This window comes from Littorina saxatilis, linkage group LG14 (genome assembly GCF_037325665.1).
Source record: "Littorina saxatilis isolate snail1 linkage group LG14, US_GU_Lsax_2.0, whole genome shotgun sequence".
In the NCBI taxonomy this organism is placed as follows: Eukaryota; Metazoa; Mollusca; class Gastropoda; order Littorinimorpha; family Littorinidae; genus Littorina; species Littorina saxatilis.
The window spans coordinates 16,852,738-16,877,120 of record NC_090258.1 but is presented as its reverse complement, the minus strand read 5'-3'; the positions used below and the strand labels follow the sequence as shown (position 1 = coordinate 16,877,120).

Here is a 24,383-nt window from a genome sequence, read left to right as displayed (position 1 = left end):
ACTGCCAGCTCACAACTGCGCTTTAACCCTTTAGGCTTTCAGCCTCACCAGTCCTTTTTCTAGATTTCTAACGGATTTCTAACAGCCCCACAAATTCTTAGTTTCAATCTTCAATTTGCTTTTATCTTTTGAACCAGTGGGACTTACTGGGGCTCCATAAAATCCCTGAAGCTAAAAAAACAAAACAAACATCAGACCTGCTTTTCCATTCTGCATGAAAGCTAAAAAAGCAATTCTTTCATAAATAAAGTCAATGAAAGTGCCACGTTGGAGCTATAAGAGTTACATCCTTCAATCACTCTCTTAACAACAAACTGAGCTTACTACCAGAATTAACTACTATTTTGAGTGAGAAAAAAAAAGTTTGAAATAATTTGATTTTTGTTCTCTATTCTCTTTCAAGGCATGGTCACTCAAAACTCAATTCAGCCTCCTACCTCATCTTTCTTTTCTTTTTCTTTTCGTCTCTCCTGTCGCCTTCGTTCTCGCTCATCCTGCAATAGATTTGACTGATGTAGCAGCCATTTAACGGATTCCACATGTATTTCCTCCTAACATAAAACAATTCGATATCTTATGCACAAACATACACAGGATAGAGCTAATTCACATTCACTGATCACCCAACTGGTATCATTTTAGAAGTGGTTGTGCACAAAAATAATACATTCATTTGTGCACAACAGTTCAATCAATCAATCAATCAATCAATATGAGGCTTATATCGCGCGTATTCCGTGGGTACAGTTCTAAGCGCAGGGATTTATTTTTATTTTTTATTTTTTTATTTTATGCAATTTATATCGCGCACATATTCAAGGCGCAGGGATTTATTTATGCCGTGTGAGATGGAATTTTTTTTACACAATACATCACGCATTCACATCGGCCAGCAGATCGCAGCCATTTCGGCGCATATCCTACTTTTCACGGCCTATTATTCCAAGTCACACGGGTATTTTGGTGGACATTTTTATCTATGCCCAGACCTGTTTACCCTAAACCCGAGGCAAGAGTACTTTCCCAAAAAGTTGAGTGTATTTTTCAAAAAGTTGGTGTACTTTGCAAGCAAAGCCATATGGGCGAGGGAAAATGTACGCGTGGGTGCAAACGTGTTTGTGTAAGAATAGCATGTCTTGTGAACACCTTCAGAATTTAACTCCTTCCAATACAACAGGGATAAAACAATTTTATTTACCTGTCAGTTTATAGCATTATAACCAGTGTCTTCCAAACAGATAGATAATGAAAAGATGAAGTTCGTGAAATAACATCTGCGGTTGACAGTGGCAAGTTCAGTTTTACAATCATCTCAGAAAACATTGCTTCAGCACGGACTACAGCCTTTTCTTCTGGCAGGATTTGCTTTGCGGGAATGAATTCCTTGGCAGCTTTCAGTGGATTTCTTTGCAGCAACCTTGTCCAGGTGAGTTTTGGAACTGCAGTGTCATTCGATGTCATATTTCCCAGCATGGGCAACGGAGAAATCTGATTTACAATACTTGCAGTGTGCATGACTTTTTCTCATAGTAGACTCCACAATTCCTGGCTCTTTCTTATATTTCTCCAAGAAAATCTGCTGCTTCTGCTGTTTAGACTTGGTACAGTCATCCGAAACTGGCACATTTTACCTTCATTTTGCCACAATTGTCCAGACGATCGCACGTGCAAACAATTGAACAAGGTTTCCACAGCTGAAGACTCGCTGTCATGGTTATCTCCCTTCGACCGAAACCGGTATCAGTTGTACCATCCCGTAATCAGCACACCAACACCGGAAAACGTATTCTAGACTTTTTCTTATGCGTATTTTGTGCGTGTGTCGCGTATTTGCGTACCGATAATAATTTGGCGTACAAAATACGCCCAAATCGTACTGGTAAACAGGTCTGTATGCCTATACAATTTTGCCAGGAAAGACCCTTTTGTCCATCGTGGGATCTTTAGCGTGCACACCCCAATGTAGTGTACACGAAGGGACCTCGGTTTTTCGTCTCATCCGAAAGACTAGCACTTGAACCCACCACCTAGGTTAGGAAAGGGGGGAGAAAATTGCTAACGCCCTGACCCAGGGTCGAACTTGCAACCTCTCGCTTCCGAGCGCAAGTGCGTTACCACTCGGCCACCCAGTCCTTGAAGCAGCTTGGTTAAAACAAATACAGTGGAACCCCCCCTTTTAAGACTCCCTCACTTTTAAGACCCTGTTTTTTCAGACTTTCTGTTAATAATCTAGAGCTGTAAATTTACCCTTAATCTAGGACTCCCTCCTTTTTGGGACCTGATTTTCTCAGAGCTTTGAAGGTCTTGAGAGGGAGTTTTCAGTGTACCTCCCTAATTCGATGCCACTGGATACCATTCTGATAAGCATCGCTCCACGGCTATTGCCAGTTGTCTCTCTGACCGGACGCTACAGTCCTACGCGAATCTATCAAAACAAGAATACAGAGTAATATCTCCCATATGTTTTTCGCGAGCACTGATCTAAATTTGAGATCAGTGTTCGCGAGATGAAAATGATTGCAGATAGGCCGACTTCGACAGTGATCTCCGTTCTGTTCTTCACAGTTAAGATAAAGACATCGTTCTAAGGTCAAAACAAGTCGAAATTTTGGGACTGCTGCCGGAAGGAGACCGTAATATATGGTTTCATCACTGTCAACTGGTTACAGAAAAAATTGTCTGCTCCAGTGAGCGCCGAAACCAAACGGTTGATTATCACGTGACACTTTTGCCATATTTAGAGTTGTTTGCACAGTAAATACAGCCGCGAAAAATAACTCGCTTGAAACTGTCTTACATATCAATTCCTTTGTAATTTAAAAATTACACAACACCATGAAAAATCATTATCGACGATCGCGAATCTGCTTACATCCATTAACACATTATGAAAAGATCTAAATATGTAGAAAAAATCGATTTCCTCGCCAGACAAGGAAAACCAAGGCATCCTGTCAGGGAGAGAATAAGCCGAACTCATTTTGACCTGAGTTCAGGATGACTGGATACAGCAAAGTGTTCAGTGAGATATCAGAATTACAATGATTGTAATAACTTTGGTCTAACGGTTTGAATAAGTTATAACACAATCAAATGATAGAACTCCTCTATCTTCCCTCATCCATGAACAAAAGTTACTGCATGCAAAACACAATGCACATAAAGAACAGAAAAGTTTGTGACTTACATCATTATCGTTTCGGCCATCATCCTGTGAGGAAAAATAAAAGTAAAGAAAATTGTAAAGCAAGAGGTGCACACACACACATGCACACACACACACAAACACAAACACAGACGCGTAGAGACAGACACACACACACATGTGTCACACACTGTTCAAATACAATTATGACCTGCTTACTGCATACATTTTGAGGATGCCTTTTGCATTATTTTGTTGCTCATTCTCATGCAGTTTATACTTCTTTTCCATCAAAGAAAATTCTTGCACACATCCTCAGTATACATGATAATCGTGCAACTCTTGTCATGACTCAGGCAGTGTTCTTGTGATGTAATAGATAAACCAAAGACAGAAATAAACAAAATATTTACAAACCAATTAACTTCTGACTGTCACTCACTCGCTGATTCACAAACACACGCTTAGATACTCCCACACACCCACACATACACTAACTTGCACATGTGCAATTATACACATCAATACACAGAGAAAAATAATAACATACAAAACTATGACAGAAACAAAAATAATTGCTCCTAACCATAAGGCTGTGTCTACTACACAAATAAAGAAAGTAAATGTAATCTACTGCTTGATAATCTTGAACAACTCACGTCTTTGTCTCTGTTTCTTGATTCTTTATCTCTATGTCGTTTACCATCATCATCACCATGGCGTCGACGCCTTTCACCATCCCTGAGAGTGTGAGAACAAAAGAAGCAACATCATGTCTTAGTCTTGACATAAATTTATGGTATATATACTAAAGATTTATGTCAGAAAAAAATGAAGCAAAATGATATAACAGACTATTCTAATTTTATTTTTTATTTTTTATTGTTGCAATTATATGTCAGTGCTATCAAGACAAAAAGTAGAAGTGGAGAAATATTTTACCCTTGTTCACTTTTTGTAAAGGGAAAATGGAGGAATTGTTTTTTTGAATGCGTTGGACTGCCACTTACTCAATTGATCTTTGAGCCTAAACACCCTACGTACAATGTGTCTGGAAACACCTCCGCGCGGAGGGGTTTTGCGGCCAGTGCAGCAAAGATAAAGAGGAAAAATTTTCTCGACTATTTCTCTATACTGTAAACATCTGTGTGCACACACAAATCCAGGATGTTAACACACACATACAAACACACAAGTATGCCCGCTCTGGGTGACAGGTCGATCAGACCTCTAACACTTTGCCTTTCAAAACTGTCAGTCAATTTCTGTTGTTTTTGTTTTCAAACAGGTTTATACTGATTATTGTTGTGATTTATTTTCATATGTTCATTACAGTTGTGTTTTTTCTTCTTCATTTGACCAGTCTAAAAAAATATAAATAGCAACTTAAAGGCAACAATTGCCTTCTGCTCAGAGCAGTGTATCAAGTCTTAGGACTAGCGGATGTGGCGCACAGAGGTGCGCACAACGGTATAAGGGAGGTAACCATGGCCGTATCATAGCAACAGTCCAAAGCAGTTTTTTTTACGGTTACCTCCCCCTTGACAGGTAGAGTTTGTTTTTGACATCTAGCAAGTGAGATCGAGTCATTCAGCATATATATGTGAGTTGCGGTAAGAATGTGTAATTTAATCCTTTTTAAAAGCGAGAAATGTTCCCTCACTCCTCATCATCCCCCTTGCGATGTCTCCTGGCACTGCCCTCCCTCTTGTGTCTTCGTTTCGCATCCTCCTCGCTGTCCACCGGTTTCTCGTCCTTGCGAGGTCGGTCCTGAACATCCCATCACAACAAGAAGAGCAAACGCTCGATCGAGTCACTTTCGCAGTTCTGAATATTATATGAGGCATCAGATGGACAGGAAGAAATTGCTATTCACAACACAATACAGATGTAAATAATTTGATGTCAGGCATGGGAATTAAAAATTGTAAAAACGGCTGAAAATTAAGGAAAAAAGAGGAAATAAAACACTACATATTTCGCACTAAAATACGAAAAAAGAGGAATTTCTACTGCAAAAATTTAAAAAAACCGGCGGAAATCCGACTTTAAAAAAAAAATTAAAAAAAAAAAATTTTTTTTGCTGAGAAAAAAAAGCGGAAATGCAATTTTTTTCGGCGGAAAATTAAAAAAAAAAAGCGGAAATCCGCCAAACGGCGGACAATTCCCATCCCTGTGATGTAAAGAATAATCCTATAAAGTTTGAATCAAATCCGATGAATAGTTTCAGAGATATGATATTTCAATTTTTTTCCTTCAAGACATACCTGTGACCTTGAAAAAGGTCAAAGGTCACCAAAGCAGACGTCAAAGTGTAGAGGTCACTGGGAGTCACGTTCACATAAAATTTGAGCCCGGTCACTTTTATAGTTTCCGAGAAAAGCCCAACGTTAAGTTGTGTGTTGCCGAACAGAAAAGGCTAGTTATCTCCCTTGTTTTTCTGATAACGTTCGTAAAAGGCTACAGATGTAAATACTTTGATGTAAAGAATAATCCTACAAAGTTTCAATCACATCCGATGAACTTTGTCAAAGATATAAAATGTCTAATTTTTCCTTTGACGCTGACCTGTGACCTTGAAAAAGGTCAAAGGTCAACGAAACCATCGTTAAAGTGTAGAGGTCATTGGAGGTCACGACTAAACAAAATATGAGCCGGATCGCTTTGATAGTTTCCGAGAAAAGTCCAACGTTAAGGTGGTGTCTACGGCCGGCCGGACAGACTAACACTGACCGATTACATAGAGTCACTTTTTCTCAAGTGACTCAAAAACGATAGATCATGCACATGATATATGCACTCGTCATTGCGTGTAATTAGACATGGACAACTTTATTATCTCAAGGCGAGAAACTTGGTTGTGGTGTATCAACAGGACAGATGGGAGATAATTCTGTATTCTTGTTTGGTCTAATTGTTTGTACAGTTGACCCCCCCCCCCCCTTTAAAGACCTTAGAAAATCTGGTCTGAAAAAGGAAGAAGTCTTAAAATGGAGGTCAATTTACAGAAGCTATGAATAGAAAATCTGAAAAAGCAAGATCTTAAAAGGGAAGAAGTCTCAAATTGGGGGGGGTGTGTGTGTGTGTGTGTGTGTGTGTGTGTGTGTGTGTGTGTGTGTGTGTGTGTGTGTGTGTGTGTGTGAGTGTGTGTGTGTGTGTGTGTGTGTGTGGGTGTGTGTGTGTGAGTGTGTGTGTGTGTGTGTGTGTGTGTGAGTGTGTGTGTGTGTGTGTGTATGTGTGTGTGTATGTGTGTGTGTGTGTGTGTGTGTGTGTGTGTGTGTGTGTGTGTGTGTGTGTGTCCTAAAAGGGGGGTTCCAATGTATAACTATAAGTTCTGATTCCATGGTCCCAAATTGGCACATTTCTAGCGACTGCCACACACATGTATACATGTACTAACAGTGTGCTAATTATGTGCTATGTGTAGCACATTTGTGGTATACTGGATGTCTGTAAGGGTGCCCCTCACTGTTCATTGCTATCAATCAGAACTCACCAAAGATTTCCAGAAATGGCACTAGGAGTTTGATAGAAAAGAAAAAGCTAACCGGGGCGCAATGCAGCCCCCTGAAGCTAAAAAGAATTAATTATAGAATTTGAACATCAAAACCTGGCAATTTCAGCTCTTAAAGATTGAAATAAAAAGCATTCTCAAGGTGGCCATCACAGAGAGGTAGTCACTGTGAAAAGGTCAATTATATAGAAAAGAATCTCATTCTCAAGGTGGCCATCACAGAGAGGTGATCACTGTGAAAAGGTCAATTATATAGAAAAGAATCTCATTCTCAAGGTGGCCATCACAGAGAGGTGATCACTGTGAAAAGGTCAATTATATAGAAAAGAATCTCATTCTCAAGGTGGCCATCACAGAGAGGTGATCACTGTGAAAAGGTCAATTATATAGAAAAGAATCTCATTCTCAAGGTGGCCATCACAGAGAGGTAGTCACTGTGAAAATTCAATTATATAGAAAAGAATCTCATTCTCAAGGTGGCCATCACAGAGAGGTAGTCACTGTGAAAAGGTCAATTATATAGAAAAGAATCTCATTCTCAAGGTGGCCATCACAGAGAGGTAGTCACTGTGAAAAGGTCAATTATATAGAAAAGAATCTCATTAGAGATCCTTTGGGTGGTCGTAATAGGCAGAGGGTCTTTAGGCCCCCCCCCCCAAATTTTTTTTTCCGATCACAAGGCTGAAAATTTAGGGTCGGTAGGTCGGTCGGGGAATCAGAAACATTGGAGATTTTTTTTCTTGGGCTGAACAAGTGGTGGCCGCCAGGGCAGGTTTGACTGTTACTCGGGTCTGCACACACATCCCGCCCCTGGAGTTGATACTCTGACTTTAACGTAGTCAAGAGCCATTCACAGTCTCTTACCTCCTTCTTCTTGGAATCACCTCCCCTCTTCTCTCGACGTTCTTGACGTAACTGCTCTCTCTCCTCCTGTAGCAACCCAGCATACAAGATTATGGAGCGCATAAATCACACAGCCAGATACCAGGCTTCCATCGAAGGAAAAAACAAAAAAGGGATTCTGTGGTCCCCCCAAAATTGAAAAATACTTTTAAAATGGCACATTCTGATGCAAATCTGAGCACAACTATAGATTTCTCATTTTTAAATTTTCTCACAAATCCACAAATTCATAGAAAAGTGGGAGCTCTGCGAATAAAAGGTTTGTTACCACTAGAAAACACTTCAACAGCAGAAAAAAACTATACAGTCGGATAAAAAGTTTACCACTGTTACATGTACAACATTTATTTACTCACACAAACTGTTCTCATACATCAACAAGTGCTACACCCACCTTCAGTGGAAAATTCCACAGTTGTGAAAAAAATACAGAAAAAAGACCCGTCTCTCAACACCAAAACAAACAAAGAAGTCACAGTAAGTTTGTATATGTATGTATGTGTGTATGTGTGTATGTATGTATGTATGTATGTATGTATGTATGTATGTATGTATGTATGTATGTATGTATGTATGTATGTATGTATGTATGTATGTATGTATGTATGTATGTACTAGATGAATACCCGCTTCGCTAGACTTTACTTAACAACACTTCTTTAGCTCTATTTTACTGACAGCTAGACAAGTTAAAGGCACAGTAAGCCTCCCGTAAACCATCACAGATACTGTCAGGCTTTTTCACACAGTACAAACACCCTTCCATTTGAACGCTCACCATACGGGAACATCCTAGGTGCCCTCCGTAAAGAGCGAGCAATTTTCAAAGAATTTATTTTTGCGTGGTTTATCTTACCCCTGAGCCATCGTGAACCCGTGTGATCAAGTTTCCCTTTTTCACAATGTAGCCGTCAGTTAGTAATTTGAATGCGACTCATTGTGAGCTTATCTGCAATAGCACGTTATTAAGTACCTCTGACTATGCACGAAACAAACGGCTGTGGTTCACAAGAACTCTGGCGATGGCTTTTGACTGTTCAGAGGAACTGGTGATAGGTATAAACTGTCGTCTGCTTCGAGAACCACGACCTTGCGTGACCCTGCTTCCGGGCTTTTCTTTTTTCAAACTTTCAAAACTTCGAATTGTACTGATCTTGTCTTGATGAAAAAAGAATTCTTTTACGATTTCAGAATTTATTATTTAGATTTTAAAAGTTATGTCTAGCGCCAAAACGCACCACGGTCCGATTGTCTCTGACACAATCCGCAAAATTAATTCTTTGAAAATTGCTCGCTCTTTGCGTAGGGCACCTAGGATGTTCCCGTTTGGTGAGCGTTCAAATGGAAAGGTGTTTGTACTGTGTGTAAAAGCCTGACAGTATCTGTGATGGTTTACGGGAGGCTTACTGTGCCTTTAATCTACTCTTCAGGAAAATACACATTTATATATGCATCTAATCCTATGCATTTGTATGCTTAGAATTTACTCAGAATTTACTCAGACCAAACTCAGCAACAAAAAAGCAATGCCTGACATCAGATAAACGGTTACTGCTCACTATTGTAACAAGCAGCTGGAGTGCATACGAATAATGCTCTCACACACAGTGAAGGAGATTGTTCAATGTTAGACAAGTTCTCGTATTCTTAATACATGTACTTATGTACAGTAGAACACCCCTTTTTGGACGTGCCTTTTGAAGGCCCTACTTTTTATTTTTTTGTGTTCATCACGTCTGTGAATTCACTTCTGGTTTGTGTGTGTTTGTTTCGTTCATGGGCTGAAACTCCCACGACTTTTACGTGTATGCCGTTTTTACCCCGTCATTTAGGCAGCCGTATGCCGCTTCCGGGGGAAGCAGGCTTGGTATTTTCGTGTTTCTAAAACCCACCAAACTCTGACGTGGATTACAGGATCTTTTTCGTGCGCACTTGGTCTTGTGCTTGAGTGTACACACAAAGGGGGATATTAGGCACTAGCAGGTCTGCACATTAGTTGACCTGGGAGATCGGAAAAATCTCCACCCTTAACCCACCAGGCGGCCGCACCTCGGATTTGAACTCATGACCTTCTGATCAGGAGGCCGATGTTTTATCCACTAGGCCACCGCGCCTGTCTACTTCTGTTTAAAGACTCACTCCATTTTAAGACCTAATTTCCAAGATTTGTAGAAGTCATAAAAGCCGGGTTCTACTGTAAAGTGTAATGAGCAACCCCCCACAAGAATGTCAGATTACAGAGTCTGAAAATAAAAATTAAAATGTACTGGCCTCTTTACACCATCTGATGATTTTGTGTGCAATGAGGAGAATATATATGGCAGAAATAATGTGGCAAGCATAGCATATATCCAAGTTAAGCAGGTACATTGGATGTTAGCAGTAAAAGCGTAGTGCGTTTCCCGAGCCGTGTACCCAAAATTTTCTGATTTACCACTGTGTGAGAATCTTAAGTTCAGAATGTCTGGTACATGTACTTATCTTCGTTACCGTTGATATATTTTCTGCACTTTTTATTTTGCTCAGTGCCTCTATCACTGTACATGTTCTAAAACAAGAAAAACTATTTCTCAACTGAGACTCACTGATGCATGTAGTTCCATTGAAAAAAAACACCCCATTTATTTAGGTTTCCTCATAAACGGACAATAAGGTCTCTAAGGGAAGGGAACAATTTTTAAGCATCAAAAGAAAGGTTTACCAATGGTACTCATTAACTTTCTCTCAGAGGTATAATTAAACAAAACTTGACTAAATGTAAAAAAGAAATAGAAACTGAGGCTATTAAATTGTGTTGCGATACATGTCACTAGCACAGTAGTAGGAAAATCTACTCAAAGCAAGAAAGATTTCATTCCTTGTCTCCCACCTCTCTCTTTACTCCAACCCCCCCCCCCCCCCCCATCCCATGCAATACTTCCACAGAAAGACTTAATAGTCAAAGACAGAGCTAGAGGCATAGTGCCACTGCTTGTTGAATTAATCAGGGACAGACAAAATAAGTTAAACATAACTACATGTAATATTTTTCTCATTTCTGCTGGTAATCGGAAAGCGCTGACACTACCAAACAAAAACAATGTAAAGAAATGTCAAATGGTAAGAAAACATAACAGCAGGTTCAGACTACATACAGGCATTTTTCTATATCTACAGTGAAAGCAGATATCATAAAATTATGGTCAGCGGTCTACTCTAGCTAATGAAGCTTGTACAAAAGCTTTCTAAATAAAATAAAATTAAAAAAAAGCAAGTCAGCTGATGTAAAGCTCTGCATTAGCTTTGAATCACCACGGGGAGAAAACAAAAATCAGAATCTGCTACAGGGCTAAAAGCAAAACTGTAGCGAGACAAGTTAGATTACGGAATGTTAGCTAATAGTGCTAATTCCAACCAGGACAAAGTTGGTACAGTGGGAAAAATGCAGCACAATGGTCCTGGGAGGGGTCAGTCTTTTACCTCTGTCAACTCCACTCGCCCTTGAGGAGAATAATCTCCGCGACTACGACCATGACCTCTATGACCCTTTAACCAAAAACAGCACACACAAAGACACGCATAACTAAACAGGTGATAACATTACGTGACCCAAACAACAACTGCATCAGTATACATATATCTTCTTATCTTCATTTCATTTCAGTTTTGTTTGACTGTCTCATTAACAAACTGCAATCCATGGAAATTTTTCTCTCCATAGTTTTGATGAGCAAATAAAAACACAGCACATGTTTCAGAGCAAGATTCATAAAAGAAAGTAAAGAAATAAAAAGCAAACTGACTTATGACTTATGTTGATTTGCATTTCTTTCCTTTCCTTTTTTCGTGTTTTTGTTTCTGTAAATTACTGGAAAAATTATCACCAGCATTACCGTATTTGACGGATTACAAGACGCACCGTTTTATAAGCCGCACCCCCGACTTTTAAAAAAAAAATTGGGACAAGCCACGTATAGGCCGCGTCACTATATTAGCCGCCGTCGAAAAAAATATAATCAGATCGTGTCAATCAATCAAAACAACCAGGCAAACGAAAGTACGGTATTTGGCGAAATCGGCTCCGAGAATAAACAAGTGAAACAAAGAAGAAAAGTGAAAAAGTTTGAAGAAAAATATCACACACACAATTTGTAACCAACACACACATGTAGTCCCGCCCGGAATAAGCTTTTTTGGGATGATTTACGACTTTTGCGCACATTTCGAGCAGATGAAAACACAACATGGCGGCTCTCGCTCCTCCAACTATCGCGAGACACAAAAAAACGAAATCTCGCGCGCGCGAGATCCTGATACATCCGGTGTTTCTCTGTACGCTATCTTGTCACGACGACTTGTTGACAAACGAAGATTCGCGAAAGAAAGAGAAAAGCGCCGAGTCTTGAGTAGAGAATAAAGTACCGGTAATCGCTAATCGAGCGAAATGAAAATCCGCGGCGACTTCCATTAGGTGAATGCTATTCAAGTTTAGGTAACGTTTTAGCCGCATCTTTTTATAAGCCGCAATGCGATTTTTTTTTAAAAAAAGTCGCGGCTTGTAGTCCGTCAAATACGGTACATTAACAGAAATGGATTAAAACGTTCAGACAACATTTTTACACTCTTTAATATGCCAGCAACTAGAGAGGGCCTAATCATTCATTATTGCACAAAAAAACCTGACTGACAGATAATCACGTACATGTATCATTAGGCTTGCATATCCAGGACGCAACACTCAGGAAGGTGATATCTTAATTTACCTCTTCGTCACGCTTGTGTGATTTCTTTTCGTCATCTTTGTGTCGACGACGACGACTGTCATCTCCATTCACCTCGTCCCTGTGTCGCCGTCGCTCCTTCTTGTCTGAGGAGGATAAAAATTAAATGTCATTAGGTTGCACACAAACAGAAATTCTTCTTCTGCGTTTTTGAATGAGTGGGCTTTTATGTGTTTGAACTTTTTTCCCATCCATGCAGCTATACTCCATTTTCATGGGATGCATGCTGGACAAGTTTTTGCATACCACTGGACTCAGTGGACTGTGACATGAATTACAGGATCTTCTCCATGTGCAGGTATGCAGCCTTTTCGCTCTATCTCTGTGATGAGCTTGTGTGTGTCTGTGTGTTTTTTCCATGTTATGATGTTAAAAAAATTCAACTTATGGGAAAAGTTCTGGGGCATAAGAAAAATATTAGGTTTGGTCGGGGTTACTCAACTTACTGTGACCAAACAGTCTTTTTGGTTCTGAAGTCAGCAGTATAACTATCAAATAGAGTTAACCTAACTAGGAATTTTTAATATGCCTTACCATCGTCTTCTCGCGATCGTTTCTTCTTGTCCAATTCACCGCGTGGTCCCTAAAAATAAGAAAAATATGTTCATAGAGTCTATACTTTGCTTTGTTACTGATGTTTGCTTCTGGTTCCATTCCCTTTAAAGATTACAAACTCTGAATGGCCAGAACAGGTTAGTATTATAGCTCTAGTAGTACAGAGCTAAATTAGTATCAACACTCACTCGTGATATATAAAACACAGGATTTATTAAGTGAACATGAATAGTGTGAGGGACCAGTTACATGGTGTTAAGATGACCTTACATAGTTACAAAGTTCTCTTTCCCATTCCAGTATTAAATCACACTGCATTTCGTCATGCATGGAAACAAACAGTTGAAACACACAAAGACAAATTCCAAAAGATAATCAGTCTGTTGCGCAGTGATTTTTGATGCGAATCATGTATTGTAAGGAGACAGAAAATCATCTCTCAAACTCAAAGATGTTTTCTCTCAAAGTAGTAAAATTAATATTAAAAGTCCTGCAGTTTGCCATTAAAGTGTATCTAAACCCCATTTTTCAAACCAAAACCCTTATTACCAATGCAAACATACACTCAGATGTATTCCATCCCCACCGCTCAAAAAGCCCGAAGACGCGAGGAGCAGACGCAGCTTGTTGGAAAAGACCGGAAAAGCTCGCACTGTGCCAGCCTTCAGCTGAAACAAGACGATGACGCTAAAAATAGAATCTTCGGCTGATGACGTAGACATGGGAAACAGCAGCGCGATTTTGATCTAGATCTAACCGCAAACACGAGTGCCTGTCAGCATGGGAAGACTCTGCGCTGTTTACGGTTGCAATATTACCTCAGCAAACAAGAAAGGAATAAGTACTCACAAGTTCCCTGAAGTCTCTCACATAAGAACAGCGTGGATTGACTTTGTGAAAACGTCAAAAAAAGGTTTTTTACAACCAAAATACCACCAGGCAATATGCGGACAACATTTTGCAGAAGATGCATTTGCAGACCAGTACACTGCACTGCCTTTCTTCGAATCCGAACTCGGATATCGTCCATGTCGGAGGTTAAAGGAAGATGCTGTTCCGACAGTGATTCCACAAACGTGCTTCGATGTGCAAAAGAAATTGAATGCAGCAAAAAGGACATTGGAGACGGCTGACGAAGAAGTATTCAACCGGAGAAAGAGGCGACGAAAAAGAAAAGTGTTGAAGGCAAGTGTTCAATATATGTTTCTCTCGGCAGTGATTGTGCCTTTTTAACATGAAATAACGGCTGAGTGCATAGTTTATCCATCGTTTATGTAAGATATGTCTGTCCGTGTGCATTTTTTAACATGATTTAACGGCAGATTGCATTGCCTCTCCATCGTTTATGTAAAGTATGACTGTCCGAGTGAATATGTGTAGGTCAGGTGGGAGACTATAAGAGACTCTCTCTCTCTCTCTCTCTCTCTCTCTCTCTCTCTCTCTCTCTCTCTCTCTCTCTTTTGCCAATAAATGATTGACGACTCGGTAGATTGAGGAAATGTATTGTGATGTGTGTGCAGAGCATAGAGAAGATGAAGACTCAAAACGAGGAACCTGGGCCATCAATTGCACCATGTCTTGAGACAAGTGACGTAATGCAGGTAGATGAGATTGAGACCAGCAACCAAGCTACCCAGGTGCTGAGCCTATCTTCATCCCTCCCTGCTCCTGCCACAGCCACATCAGGCACAACAACGGCAAATAAAGGGGTGCAGCATACAACGATGCCGAAGGTTGTCAGACATAAAAAAATAATGGCAAGACCAATCTACAGGCGCAGTAGAGGTACCGTTTATTTGTCTAAATTGTTGAATGTCTACTTTTCATACATAATGCTCCTTAAAATAGTTAAATATCTTCGGCTAGCATGTTTAGCAGAATATAAAGTTGAAGCAAACTCAACCATACCTGTTTGAAATCTGGTAACATTTATCTTGAACAAGCTTTGTTTTCATGTTGTCAACAGGAACATTAACAAGACCGCTGATGCGAAGTGTGGGAGTGCAAAGCGATTTGCCCTGCCAGTGCGATGCTTCCAGGGATTTTGAGTACGCCCGGCCTCTAACCTGCTCCAGCCCCATCCCAACATACGACGATGATCAGACATCTTCAAGCGAAAGTGGCGCACAGGACACCGATGACTCTGATTTTGACCCTGACCCAGATGCATATCCTAAAGGAGACGTGATGAGGTTTGTAAAAATATATTGTTATATAGCTATTCTGATGGACACGTGGGGGAATTCGGGGCCTGTGATTGGATGGTCTCTTCTGATCATCAAAGCATAATGCTACGGAAGTCGGCCATTTTTCTCAATATCCAAAAACATATTGTCAATAACAAAGACGCATGGTTCCGGTTTACACATCTGTACCACACGATGTTTGACTGATCGACAACAGCATACACTGACAACTTGAAATTCTTATCGGGAATGTTTTTCAGCTTTACAAATGTCGATAGCATACCCTTTTCTGCTAAACTCCCGATGAAACAGGACTAAACCTATTATTTTCTGTCCCTAAACACCACAAAATGCCTAAAGTCGAAAGATGTAGTACAAACAGGGGAGTAAAACGGAACAGCCGTTTTTGTGTGCCTGTGCGCTTAGTTCACAGTTGCCGACTGACACAAACTTTCGCATTTGGCTTTTCTTATCTCGTAACTCCACACTAAATACCCCACTTCCACTCTGAAGTATTCATGTACAACCCATGGCACTAACATTCAGGTAGTCGTTTATAACTGAGGTTGAAAAATTCGCTTCATGACGAGACAAGTATAAATGCCATTCACCCAAACAGTGAAAACGTCGCTGCCGTCTGCTCGCTTTTTACGGATTAGCTGTTCTCTTTTCCTCCCCTTGTTGCATCCTAGTTCTTCAGTTGTTTCTAGTTTTCCGTTGATGTTGTGTTTTGGTCTTCTTCATAAGTAGTCTTGTTCAAAATTTAAAAAACTCAAACTTCTTTTTGTTGTATACGAATGAACAAATAAAAAGCTGTTTAACAGCTGTGTTGTCAAATCGAGGTTTTTTCCAAAGTCAGTGTGGCCCCTGCGCAAAACTAATGCGCATTAGAAACGGCGTCTGCTATCAAAACCTGAGATCAACACATCGATGCAAAAACTGTCATTTTGTAAGTTTGGAACAACAAACAAAGGTCAGAACAGCTATATAATCGCCATTGTATTTTCAGCGTAGCAATAGGGTCCGATATTAAGACTCGAACAAGTATAATGCGACTCGTCTTCGACTCGTCGGCATTATACTTGTCTCGTCTAAATATCGGACCCTATTGCTACGCTGAAAACACAATAGCTGTTAATATTTACCTCATTATGTAACCAACTCATAACAGGAACACTTTCAATGGTGTTGTTATGTTGACTGTGCTGACAATTTCAAGTAAATATGTTGATGTAGTTATAAGCTTGTCAGGGCAAAAAGGGTGCGTTAATTCGAGCTGTTTATATGTTTCAGTACGTCAACGGAGTCCGCCCCATCTGTCACTGATCCCCATGTTCCTCCTTACCAAGAGCGAAAGTACATTGTCTTTCGCTCTTGCCTGCTACAGCTGTTCAGGAACTGTCCTTGCTGCCACAGCGAGGGGAGGACTGTCGTCACAGAGCTAGGCTCCCTCATCAAGGTCGACTTCAAATGCCCAGACTGTTCGCATTCCTCGCAGTGGAACAGCCAGCCTTTCATCGGCCAAATGCCATCAGGAAATATCAATCTGTCAGCTGCCATACTTTTCTCTGGCTCGCTCCTGTCCAAGGCATTCCATCTCCTGGACACCATGAACGTTGCAAGGAATAGCCGAACAACGTTCTACAAGCATCAGCGTATGTACCTGCAACCCACCATCGTAACTGTCTGGCAGACCGCGCAGGTTGGGCTACTAGAGCGCCTGTCAACCATGGACGGGGAGCTAATACTGGCTGGTGACGGACGGAGTGACAGCCCTGGACACTGCGCCAAGTATGGAGGCTTCAACACCATGGAATGCCGCATCAATAAGGTCATTGATGTGCAAGTAGTACAGGTATGTATCATTTTAATGAATGAACAAAATGTTATTTCCATACACATTCATATATTTGACTATGATTAAAGCTTCATTGCTTTTGGGATTCTGACAGTGTGATGCTGTTCACACTACTGACTTGTTATAGTCTATTATCTATCCATCTATCTACCTATACTCTGTATGATAATGCTATTGATGCCATCCAGTATCTTAAATGTCCTAGATTGTTTCACATTAACATAAGCAAGGGAGGTAACTCATTTTTGCCTTTAATTCATTGTTATTTGATATAGAAATCTTAACACTCCTGTGTGATGGTTCTTTGAATAATTTCCTAAGCAGTAAGGGCTCTTCTAGTACCCTGATGAAGCTGGGCACTGACTGCTAGTAAATAAAAGAGATAACATTGTCAAGCATGCTCGCTTGCAGAGCAATGAGGTGGGAAACAGCGCCAGGTGTGAAAACGAAGGCCTTAGGCGAATGATCCACTTCCTTCGACAGGCAGGACATGGTGTTGAAGCCATCGTAACAGATCGTCACAGCCAGAACACAAAGTTCATCAGAGAGCAGATGCCAGATGTCAAACACTACTTTGATATCTGGCATGTTGCAAAAGGTAAATGCTTGAAATATATTGCATATATATATTTGTGACAACACCAAAAACAAGTCTTCTGTTTTGGTTTGGGGTGGGTGGGTAGATATATATATATATCTTTTTTTTTTAAGGTTGGTCCTGTTTTTTGGGGGGTCCAAGATGTCTCTGCGATTTAGCCGAATTCACGATACACTATGAAAAAGATATAATTAAAATGTTCGACATTCAACTTTAACTAATGAAACAAATATGTACAGTGTGTACCTGCTTTTTTTACAGGTCTGACCAAAAAGCTTGTTTCACTGGCAAACAAGGCAGGCATGGAGCAGGTTGGGGACTGGCGCAAGTCCATAATCAACCACCTGCATTGGGTTGCTGCCTCCACACCTGACGGAGATGGACAGATGATGCTGGCCAAGTGGGACAGTCTCTTGAACCATCTGGTCAATAAGCACCATGACCACGGAGACTTGTTCCCAGCCTGTGAGCATGCACCACTCTTGGACGAAGCCAGAGACAAAGACTGGTTTGCTCCAGGTGAGTTTGTGTGTGCAATATTCATAAAGCAAAATGTAATGCTTAAAGAAATATAAGAATCATTGGAAAAACTATAAACTCCTAAATAGTAAATTCTGTCTAGAATGTAACCAAGGAATGTAACGTTAAAACTCAACTTGTTTACATTGCAGAATCCACAGAATTTGGAGCCCTATCTCGAGTGCTGGACAACAAGTTCCTCAGGAAGGATGTGCAGAAGCTGTCACCAATCCATCAAACTTCCTGCCTGGAGGCGTTCCACAGCCTCATGCTGAGTTTTTGCCCTAAACACACCTCCTTCTCATACTTGGGAATGTACTGCAGGTAAACATCGCTCTTCTTTAAAGATTGGTGAAAGTATGAGAGAGACAGAGAGGGCGAGGGAGACACAGAGACAGGAGGGAAGAAAGGGCTTATTATATTATATTAAAGTTTATCATAAGGGAAAGGAAACAAAAAATTGAAAAACTAAGGGGTGCACATATATATGGCTCCCTGGCAGTGTGCATGCACAATATTTTGCTCTTGCCGCTTACCACCACAGACAGACAAACACACTTACATCCATTTTTATTGATATTAAAAGATATAAGGTAATATGAATATATATATTTATATTCAAGTGTGGAATTATGAATGAGAGTGATTGATTCTGTGCATATTAATTTGTAGCCTGTTTTCAGGCTGTTCCTTGCCGCTCTGCATTATAACGAAAATGGGGACAGAGGTGATGCGGTTGATGAGGAAGGAAATCTGAAGTTGATCGTCACATTCCCAAAAGCAAAGAAAGGAGAATACAGTGTGAGGAAGTCCAAAGGGCCACCAACTTATGGTAAGTGACATGCAGGGTAACAACTGACTGCTGGTTTTTAGCATACCCACGCACACACACATAAGTGAAGATACTCTTCTTTTCTCAATCCTATATTTTCTGTCGGAATTCTGGCAATTTACACATGTGAACACGCACACAACTGCAGCGGAAAAAATAGAGAGAGAGAAATATTTCATTTACTGTGGGTAACCGCTAGAACTGCAGCATTCTTCCTTATATGCATTTCTGAAAGCATGAACTTGGTTGAGTACTGATAATGCCTGTTCATGATTATCTCATCGTGAGCTATCCACTGTTACATTTACAGGTTACGTTTCAAGATTGCTTGAACATCTCTTTGAAAACCTGACAGAGGATCCAGGGGCCCTAGAAGCTTCCCTCCCGGAGAAATTTCGTGACAAACCAGACTTCTTGGCCGCTTCCAATCACCACCCATCCAGAGAAGAAGCTGCTGCACCATACAGTACGAGATACCCTAACTGATCTCAAATGTTTCCACTGATGTTGACATCAACGACAGTACAGAACAAAATGCAATTGCAAGGGATTATAGCATTTTCTCTTTTATTTTTTAAGTGACACATTGGATTACAAATACATTTTCATGTCACCATTTTCATTCCAGCTGCGGCCACTCAAAACCTCTGTATGTACCCTCATCAGGGAATGCATCTCTGATGGCCTGTACTGCACAAGAAGGTAGAGGTATCCTCACTTTCCTCCCTAGCACACCATGACACCACCTCACCAGCTGTCTGTATGCTATGTAGCGGTACTTCCTGGAAAATAATAAAAGAATCTGACATGAGGGTTTGTTGCGTACTCCGTCATGGTGTTCGTGCAAAAGGTGTCGAGGGAGGAACACTTGTTCCCCGTTAATACAGTGGGATGGATAGAATGGCTTCTTTCAATTATGAGTATGTGTGTGATATTGTCTTGTGCGTTCCAGTATGACAAGATCCCTGTAAATCTGTTATTTTACCTAGCTATTTATGTTGAAAATGTACTTTACAAAATAGTTTTGTTCTTCCCAGCATTATGTTTTAATATCTTGTTTCACGCAGAGTGTGTAATTAAGCTATGACAGACTTCTGGACTTCAGTGTGGAGAGATCCGAGGATAAAAAAAAGTATTTACTGTTGTGTATTAGTATATGTGTGGCAGGCAGTATATTTTGACTTATAACTTCATTTGTTTGTGTCCTTTAAAAGAATAATCTTTTCATTTGCCTGTGCAGGAATCAGTTGCCTGCTTATTATTTGTTAAAATATGCTTCATTGAAGTGCCTATTGTTTGTATGGCAATTTTTATTTGGCTTATGAAAACTGTACTGTCATAGGCAGTTTTGTAGCCAATGTTGGCTTGGAAGAATACTGTTAATATTAGTGTTAACTAAGCTCACTGCATTTTTGGTATGCTGTCACCTGTCAGTGTCATTGAATTGTTAGTTTTTAAAGGACACAAATGAAGTTATAAGTCAAAATATACTGCCTGCCACACATATGTACATTATATCTTGCCTGCACTTGTGTGTGATTTTAAAATTTAATGGTTTTTGACTCACATGCGAAGCAAAAGTGAGTCTATGTACTCACCCGAGTCGTCCGTCCGTCCGGACAACTTTAACGTTGGATTTTCTTGGACACTATTAAGTCTATCAACACCTGATGTGGCCTGATGGTGTATGGTTACAAGATCTCAAAAAACATGTGCGGCAACTTGACCTCACTTCAAGTTCAAGGTCACAGGGGCCGTAATTGTTGTCTTAAAAACGACCATTTTTCACATTTTCGCTGAAGTTTTTGAGATTTAATACCTCACCTATATATGATATATAGGGCAAAGTAAGCCCCATCTTTTGATACCAGTTTGGTTTACCTTGCGTCAAGGTCAAGGTCACAGGAGCTCTTCAAAGTTGGATTGTATACATATTTTGAAGTGACCTTGACCCTGAACTATGGAAGATAACTGTTTCAAACTTAAAAATTATGTGGGGCACATGTTATGCTTTCATCATGAGACACATTTGGTCACATATGATCAAGGTCAAGGTCACTTTGACCCTTATGAAATGTGACCAAAATAAGGTAGTGAACCACTAAAAGTGACCATATCTCATGGTAGAAAGAGCCAATAAGCACCATTGTACTTCCTATGTCTTGAATTAACAGCTTTGTGTTGCATGACCTTGGATGACCTTGGGTCAAGGTCACATGTATTTTGGTAGGAAAAATGTGTAAAGCAGTTCTTAGTGTATGATGTCATTGCTAGGTTTAGTTATTTGACCTTGACCCTGAAGGTCAAGGTCATGTAAAGGTCAAGGTCAAGCATGTGAGTCGTATGGGCTTTGCCCTTCTTGTTTTGTTTTGTTTTTATTAATGGACAAATTTTCAATATTGTTAAAATATTTATTTAGAGATGAACATCAAGGATTGCTTTAAACCTGCACATTAAAAGAATGCTGCTGTCATCGTATTCTTCAGGATTTGGTGTGTGAAGGAATGGGTGTTCGGGTTATGTTTGTATGTCATGTGGAACAAACCTTGAGGTGTTCAAACCTCGAGGTGTTTGCAAACAAATGGTACATTTCCATAATAGCATCAGTTTACGCGAACAAATAAAGCTTATCCAAACACCTGAAATGTGTCACTTACTCCTCAAGAGTGGCCTGTAAAGTCCCATGCTCCTCCCGGTACTGGTAGTATGCTGTCTCCAGCACATCTGGGTTCAGACAGACGCTTTCAAAGGATGGGAGCTGCGTGATGCATGTAATGCCAGGTTTTTCGGGAGGTCTGCAAACATAAGAGTATTGTTATAACTTATTGTTAACTAAAACCTTAGTATAAGAAACAAACTTCTAATCGCCACTATGAAGTTAAGGTTTTACATACTTGTAATAGTAATGAATAACCTCTGCATCTATGTTACAAAATATTCACACTTTTCCTTTGCTCTTTTCAATTGATAAAAACATAATTTAAATAAATAATGAGGATAACTTTAATCTTCCAAACCAATATCATGCTAAGTGAAAAAAATACATACCTGCGACTGTTCAGCTTCTCCATAATTTTTGTGGACTCTGTGCAGCAGTTGCATTCCTCAAATTTCTGCATCTCCATACAGTGGCCACATTCACACCTGAAAGTATCACAAACAAACTTCACTTGCCGTCTACATCCGACTGAGTGTTGCGAATGCACAGACGTGGGACGTATTCTTAGATTTTATTGGAAAGAAACAATAAGATTAGTCATAAAAATGTAACTTGACACTTTTCTCGTCAGTGACCCCCCACTCAAAATGTAAACACACAGGACTTCCAAATTTGCCTTCGTCAAAAATTCGTTCGTGCCGATCTAAGTGAGTTTGCTTCTGTAAAATGTTCATTTTGGAGGCCTAGTTCACGAACACAAACACCCACACAAAAGGTATATAAACGCAGCTTCAGATCTAGATCTAGAAGCTTGACACATTTGGTCATATTTTCCTTTCCTTGGTTGCTTGTACCCAAAATAAACATCTACTTCGTAACTCACCATTCTGTATTTCCAAGGCGATTAATGATGCCGTTGTTGTCAGCGACATGCTTTTCCTCCAAGTTCCCCCCATGTTCTCGCGCTGGAGGCTCGAACATGTATGGAACTACACGATTGTGGTTCACCACGTTTTGTGCGCCACGACTGTCGTCCATTGTGCTCTCTTCCCATGTGTACGTCACAGGCACTTGCAGGCGCGTCGGGAGTTCTCGGGTTTTCTCGGCAAAGTCCGGATGAGCAAATTTAGTACGCATGCCAGTTGGCGAACGGCTGAGCGCAGAGCGGTTAAAGTGCAGAAAAATGTCGTAACTGGAACACCTCTACACACACTCAAACCTGTACTTGCAGGGTTTAGACACACTTTAAGGACTTGAGTGTTTGTCCGCTTTAAAAAAATAAAAAAATAATAAAAAATTCTCTCAAAGTATTAATAAGCATGACTATAAGCACAACTAATCTTACATTAAACCTGTATCAGATTATTACCATCCCAAAGAAGGCAGTAACTTGCCAAAATATTGATTATAGATATAAACGTACCTAACCTGGTTACTGGTGTGTTTTCTTTTTCTTTATCAGGAATACTTCACTAACAGTAACACAAAACAGTAACAGTTCTGCAAGACACATAATCCATGAGGCCTCTAAGGATTCAAAGGAAATGATCAACAACTTTTCTTCAACAAATCTCCTTCTACAGTTATGATTGACTGTATAAATTCTTTTCTCTTGAAGTCTGGAACTGAATCAAAACGTATCATCAAGTTAAACTTCATATCCCTATTATTTTCTACCTTTAACGCATGTGTCAGGTCTTCAGTGGTCCATGTGTCATCCTTAGGCCTTGTCTATGAGTGAAAAACAAATTAAAAACAATTCAATGAACCATCCAGTGTGTTGCTAGTAGTACTCGGTAGTAGTATTTTGCAAATGAAAGTGAAACTGAAAGTCATGATTGCAATTACTGAATTAGGCACTAAGCTGTCCATCTGTGCGGAAGTTGCTTTTTGAGCAACTGTGCACAAGTAACCATAAGAGAGGGGGGGGGGGGGGGGGGGGGGGGGGAGTGAGAGATTAAGGGAGAGAGGAGGGGGGATCAAGGAGAAAGGGAGCAACTCACACACTAAATGCATTCTACTTCTAGTTTCTACCTCCAGCTCACAGGTTTCATTATTAAATGATCTATGTTAAAGGTTCCAAAACTTTTAAAAATGATTTAAAAAAAATACAGCCTTTGCCGAACACATGAAAGGAACATCAAAAACCTTCACCGCACACACCAAACGAGAAAGAGAAGAAAAGCTGTCACCAAGCAAAAACACAAATTCACAGCATGAAATCAGCTAATATCGAAATCAACTAATTTTTCGAAGGAAACATTCCTACTAATTCTCAGAACAACTCTAAAAAGATCATTCCAACACTGCAGAACATGCCTATTTCGTAGATTAAACAAATCAGAGCACTGAATTTGACACCGATCTCGACAGCTTCATGCCAAATTCTTAATCTTACGGTTTACCATTTACTCTAGATACACAACACTCAGCTCTGTTCGATCCTGTCCGTTGAACTTGAAACCCAATAATCTGTTGCCAGAACGATAAAAAAAATTAAACAAAAGCGATACATAAGTTGACACGTTTGACACGAACAAACCTTTCCCGGTGGCATGATTCTTGCTGTGATAGTTTATATCGTAGCGTGGTCAAAACAGAAGAGAGTTTATCATCTCCAAGCCGCCATTTTTCAAGCTTTGGTATTTCCGTAAAGCGTTCTGTACAGATGGCGACATACAATTCCAACTATCTTTTAGCAGAGATGATACCTTTGTACGTAAAAGAAAAATTCGACTTGAATTTAATGTTCTACACACTAATCTAAAACAACACACACATTTATTTGGCAGCAATAGTTGTGCGACATCAAAATGCTTACGGTTACCTCCCTTGCCAAGTAAAGGTACAGGCA

The 24,383-nt window shown here is 40.1% G+C and overlaps 2 protein-coding genes across 5 annotated transcripts in view; one reads left to right on the top strand and one right to left on the bottom strand.

The window, feature by feature from the left end:
* The window catches only part of LOC138947241 (cytoplasmic dynein 2 intermediate chain 1-like), a 58,648-nt gene extending 34,468 nt beyond the window's left edge, over positions 1 to 24,180 (bottom strand). For 2 of the 4 annotated variants that reach the window (XM_070318676.1, XM_070318679.1), the window contains exons 1-10: positions 24,072 to 24,180; positions 23,207 to 23,260; positions 12,857 to 12,905; positions 12,305 to 12,408; positions 11,022 to 11,087; positions 7,524 to 7,589; positions 4,809 to 4,915; positions 3,805 to 3,886; positions 3,188 to 3,211; positions 438 to 494 (exon numbers count right to left, since the gene is read on the bottom strand). In XM_070318676.1, coding sequence (XP_070174777.1) covers positions 438 to 494; positions 3,188 to 3,211; positions 3,805 to 3,886; positions 4,809 to 4,915; positions 7,524 to 7,589; positions 11,022 to 11,087; positions 12,305 to 12,408; positions 12,857 to 12,905; positions 23,207 to 23,260; positions 24,072 to 24,086 — 624 coding nt within the window. In that variant the 5' untranslated portion in view covers positions 24,087 to 24,180. The remainder of the gene's footprint in view (positions 1 to 437; positions 495 to 3,187; positions 3,212 to 3,804; positions 3,887 to 4,808; positions 4,916 to 7,523; positions 7,590 to 11,021; positions 11,088 to 12,304; positions 12,409 to 12,856; positions 12,906 to 23,206; positions 23,261 to 24,071) is intronic. The other 2 variants (XM_070318678.1, XM_070318677.1) reach the window with 2 other exon arrangements.
* LOC138946739 (uncharacterized) lies at positions 14,648 to 19,356 on the top strand. Its single transcript, XM_070318142.1, has 7 exons — positions 14,648 to 15,069; positions 16,357 to 16,918; positions 17,333 to 17,519; positions 17,781 to 18,038; positions 18,191 to 18,362; positions 18,722 to 18,870; positions 19,181 to 19,356. Exons 1-7 carry the CDS (start codon positions 14,831 to 14,833, stop codon positions 19,354 to 19,356), a joined length of 1,743 nt encoding a protein of 580 aa, XP_070174243.1. The 5' UTR covers positions 14,648 to 14,830.
* Positions 24,181 to 24,383: the final 203 nt, after the last annotated feature.

What these genes read in the sequence shown, in the direction of transcription:
- LOC138946739 (XM_070318142.1), top strand. Translation starts at nt 14,831, where the DNA reads ATGTTGTCAACAGGAACATTAACAAGACCGCTGATGCGAAGTGTGGGA. An exon ending in TATCTGGCATGTTGCAAAAG is followed by an intron (nt 17,520 to 17,780) that starts GTAAATGCTTGA and finishes CTTTTTTTACAG; the next exon opens with GTCTGACCAAAAAGCTTGTT. An exon ending in CAAAGGGCCACCAACTTATG is followed by an intron (nt 18,871 to 19,180) that starts GTAAGTGACATG and finishes TTACATTTACAG; the next exon opens with GTTACGTTTCAAGATTGCTT.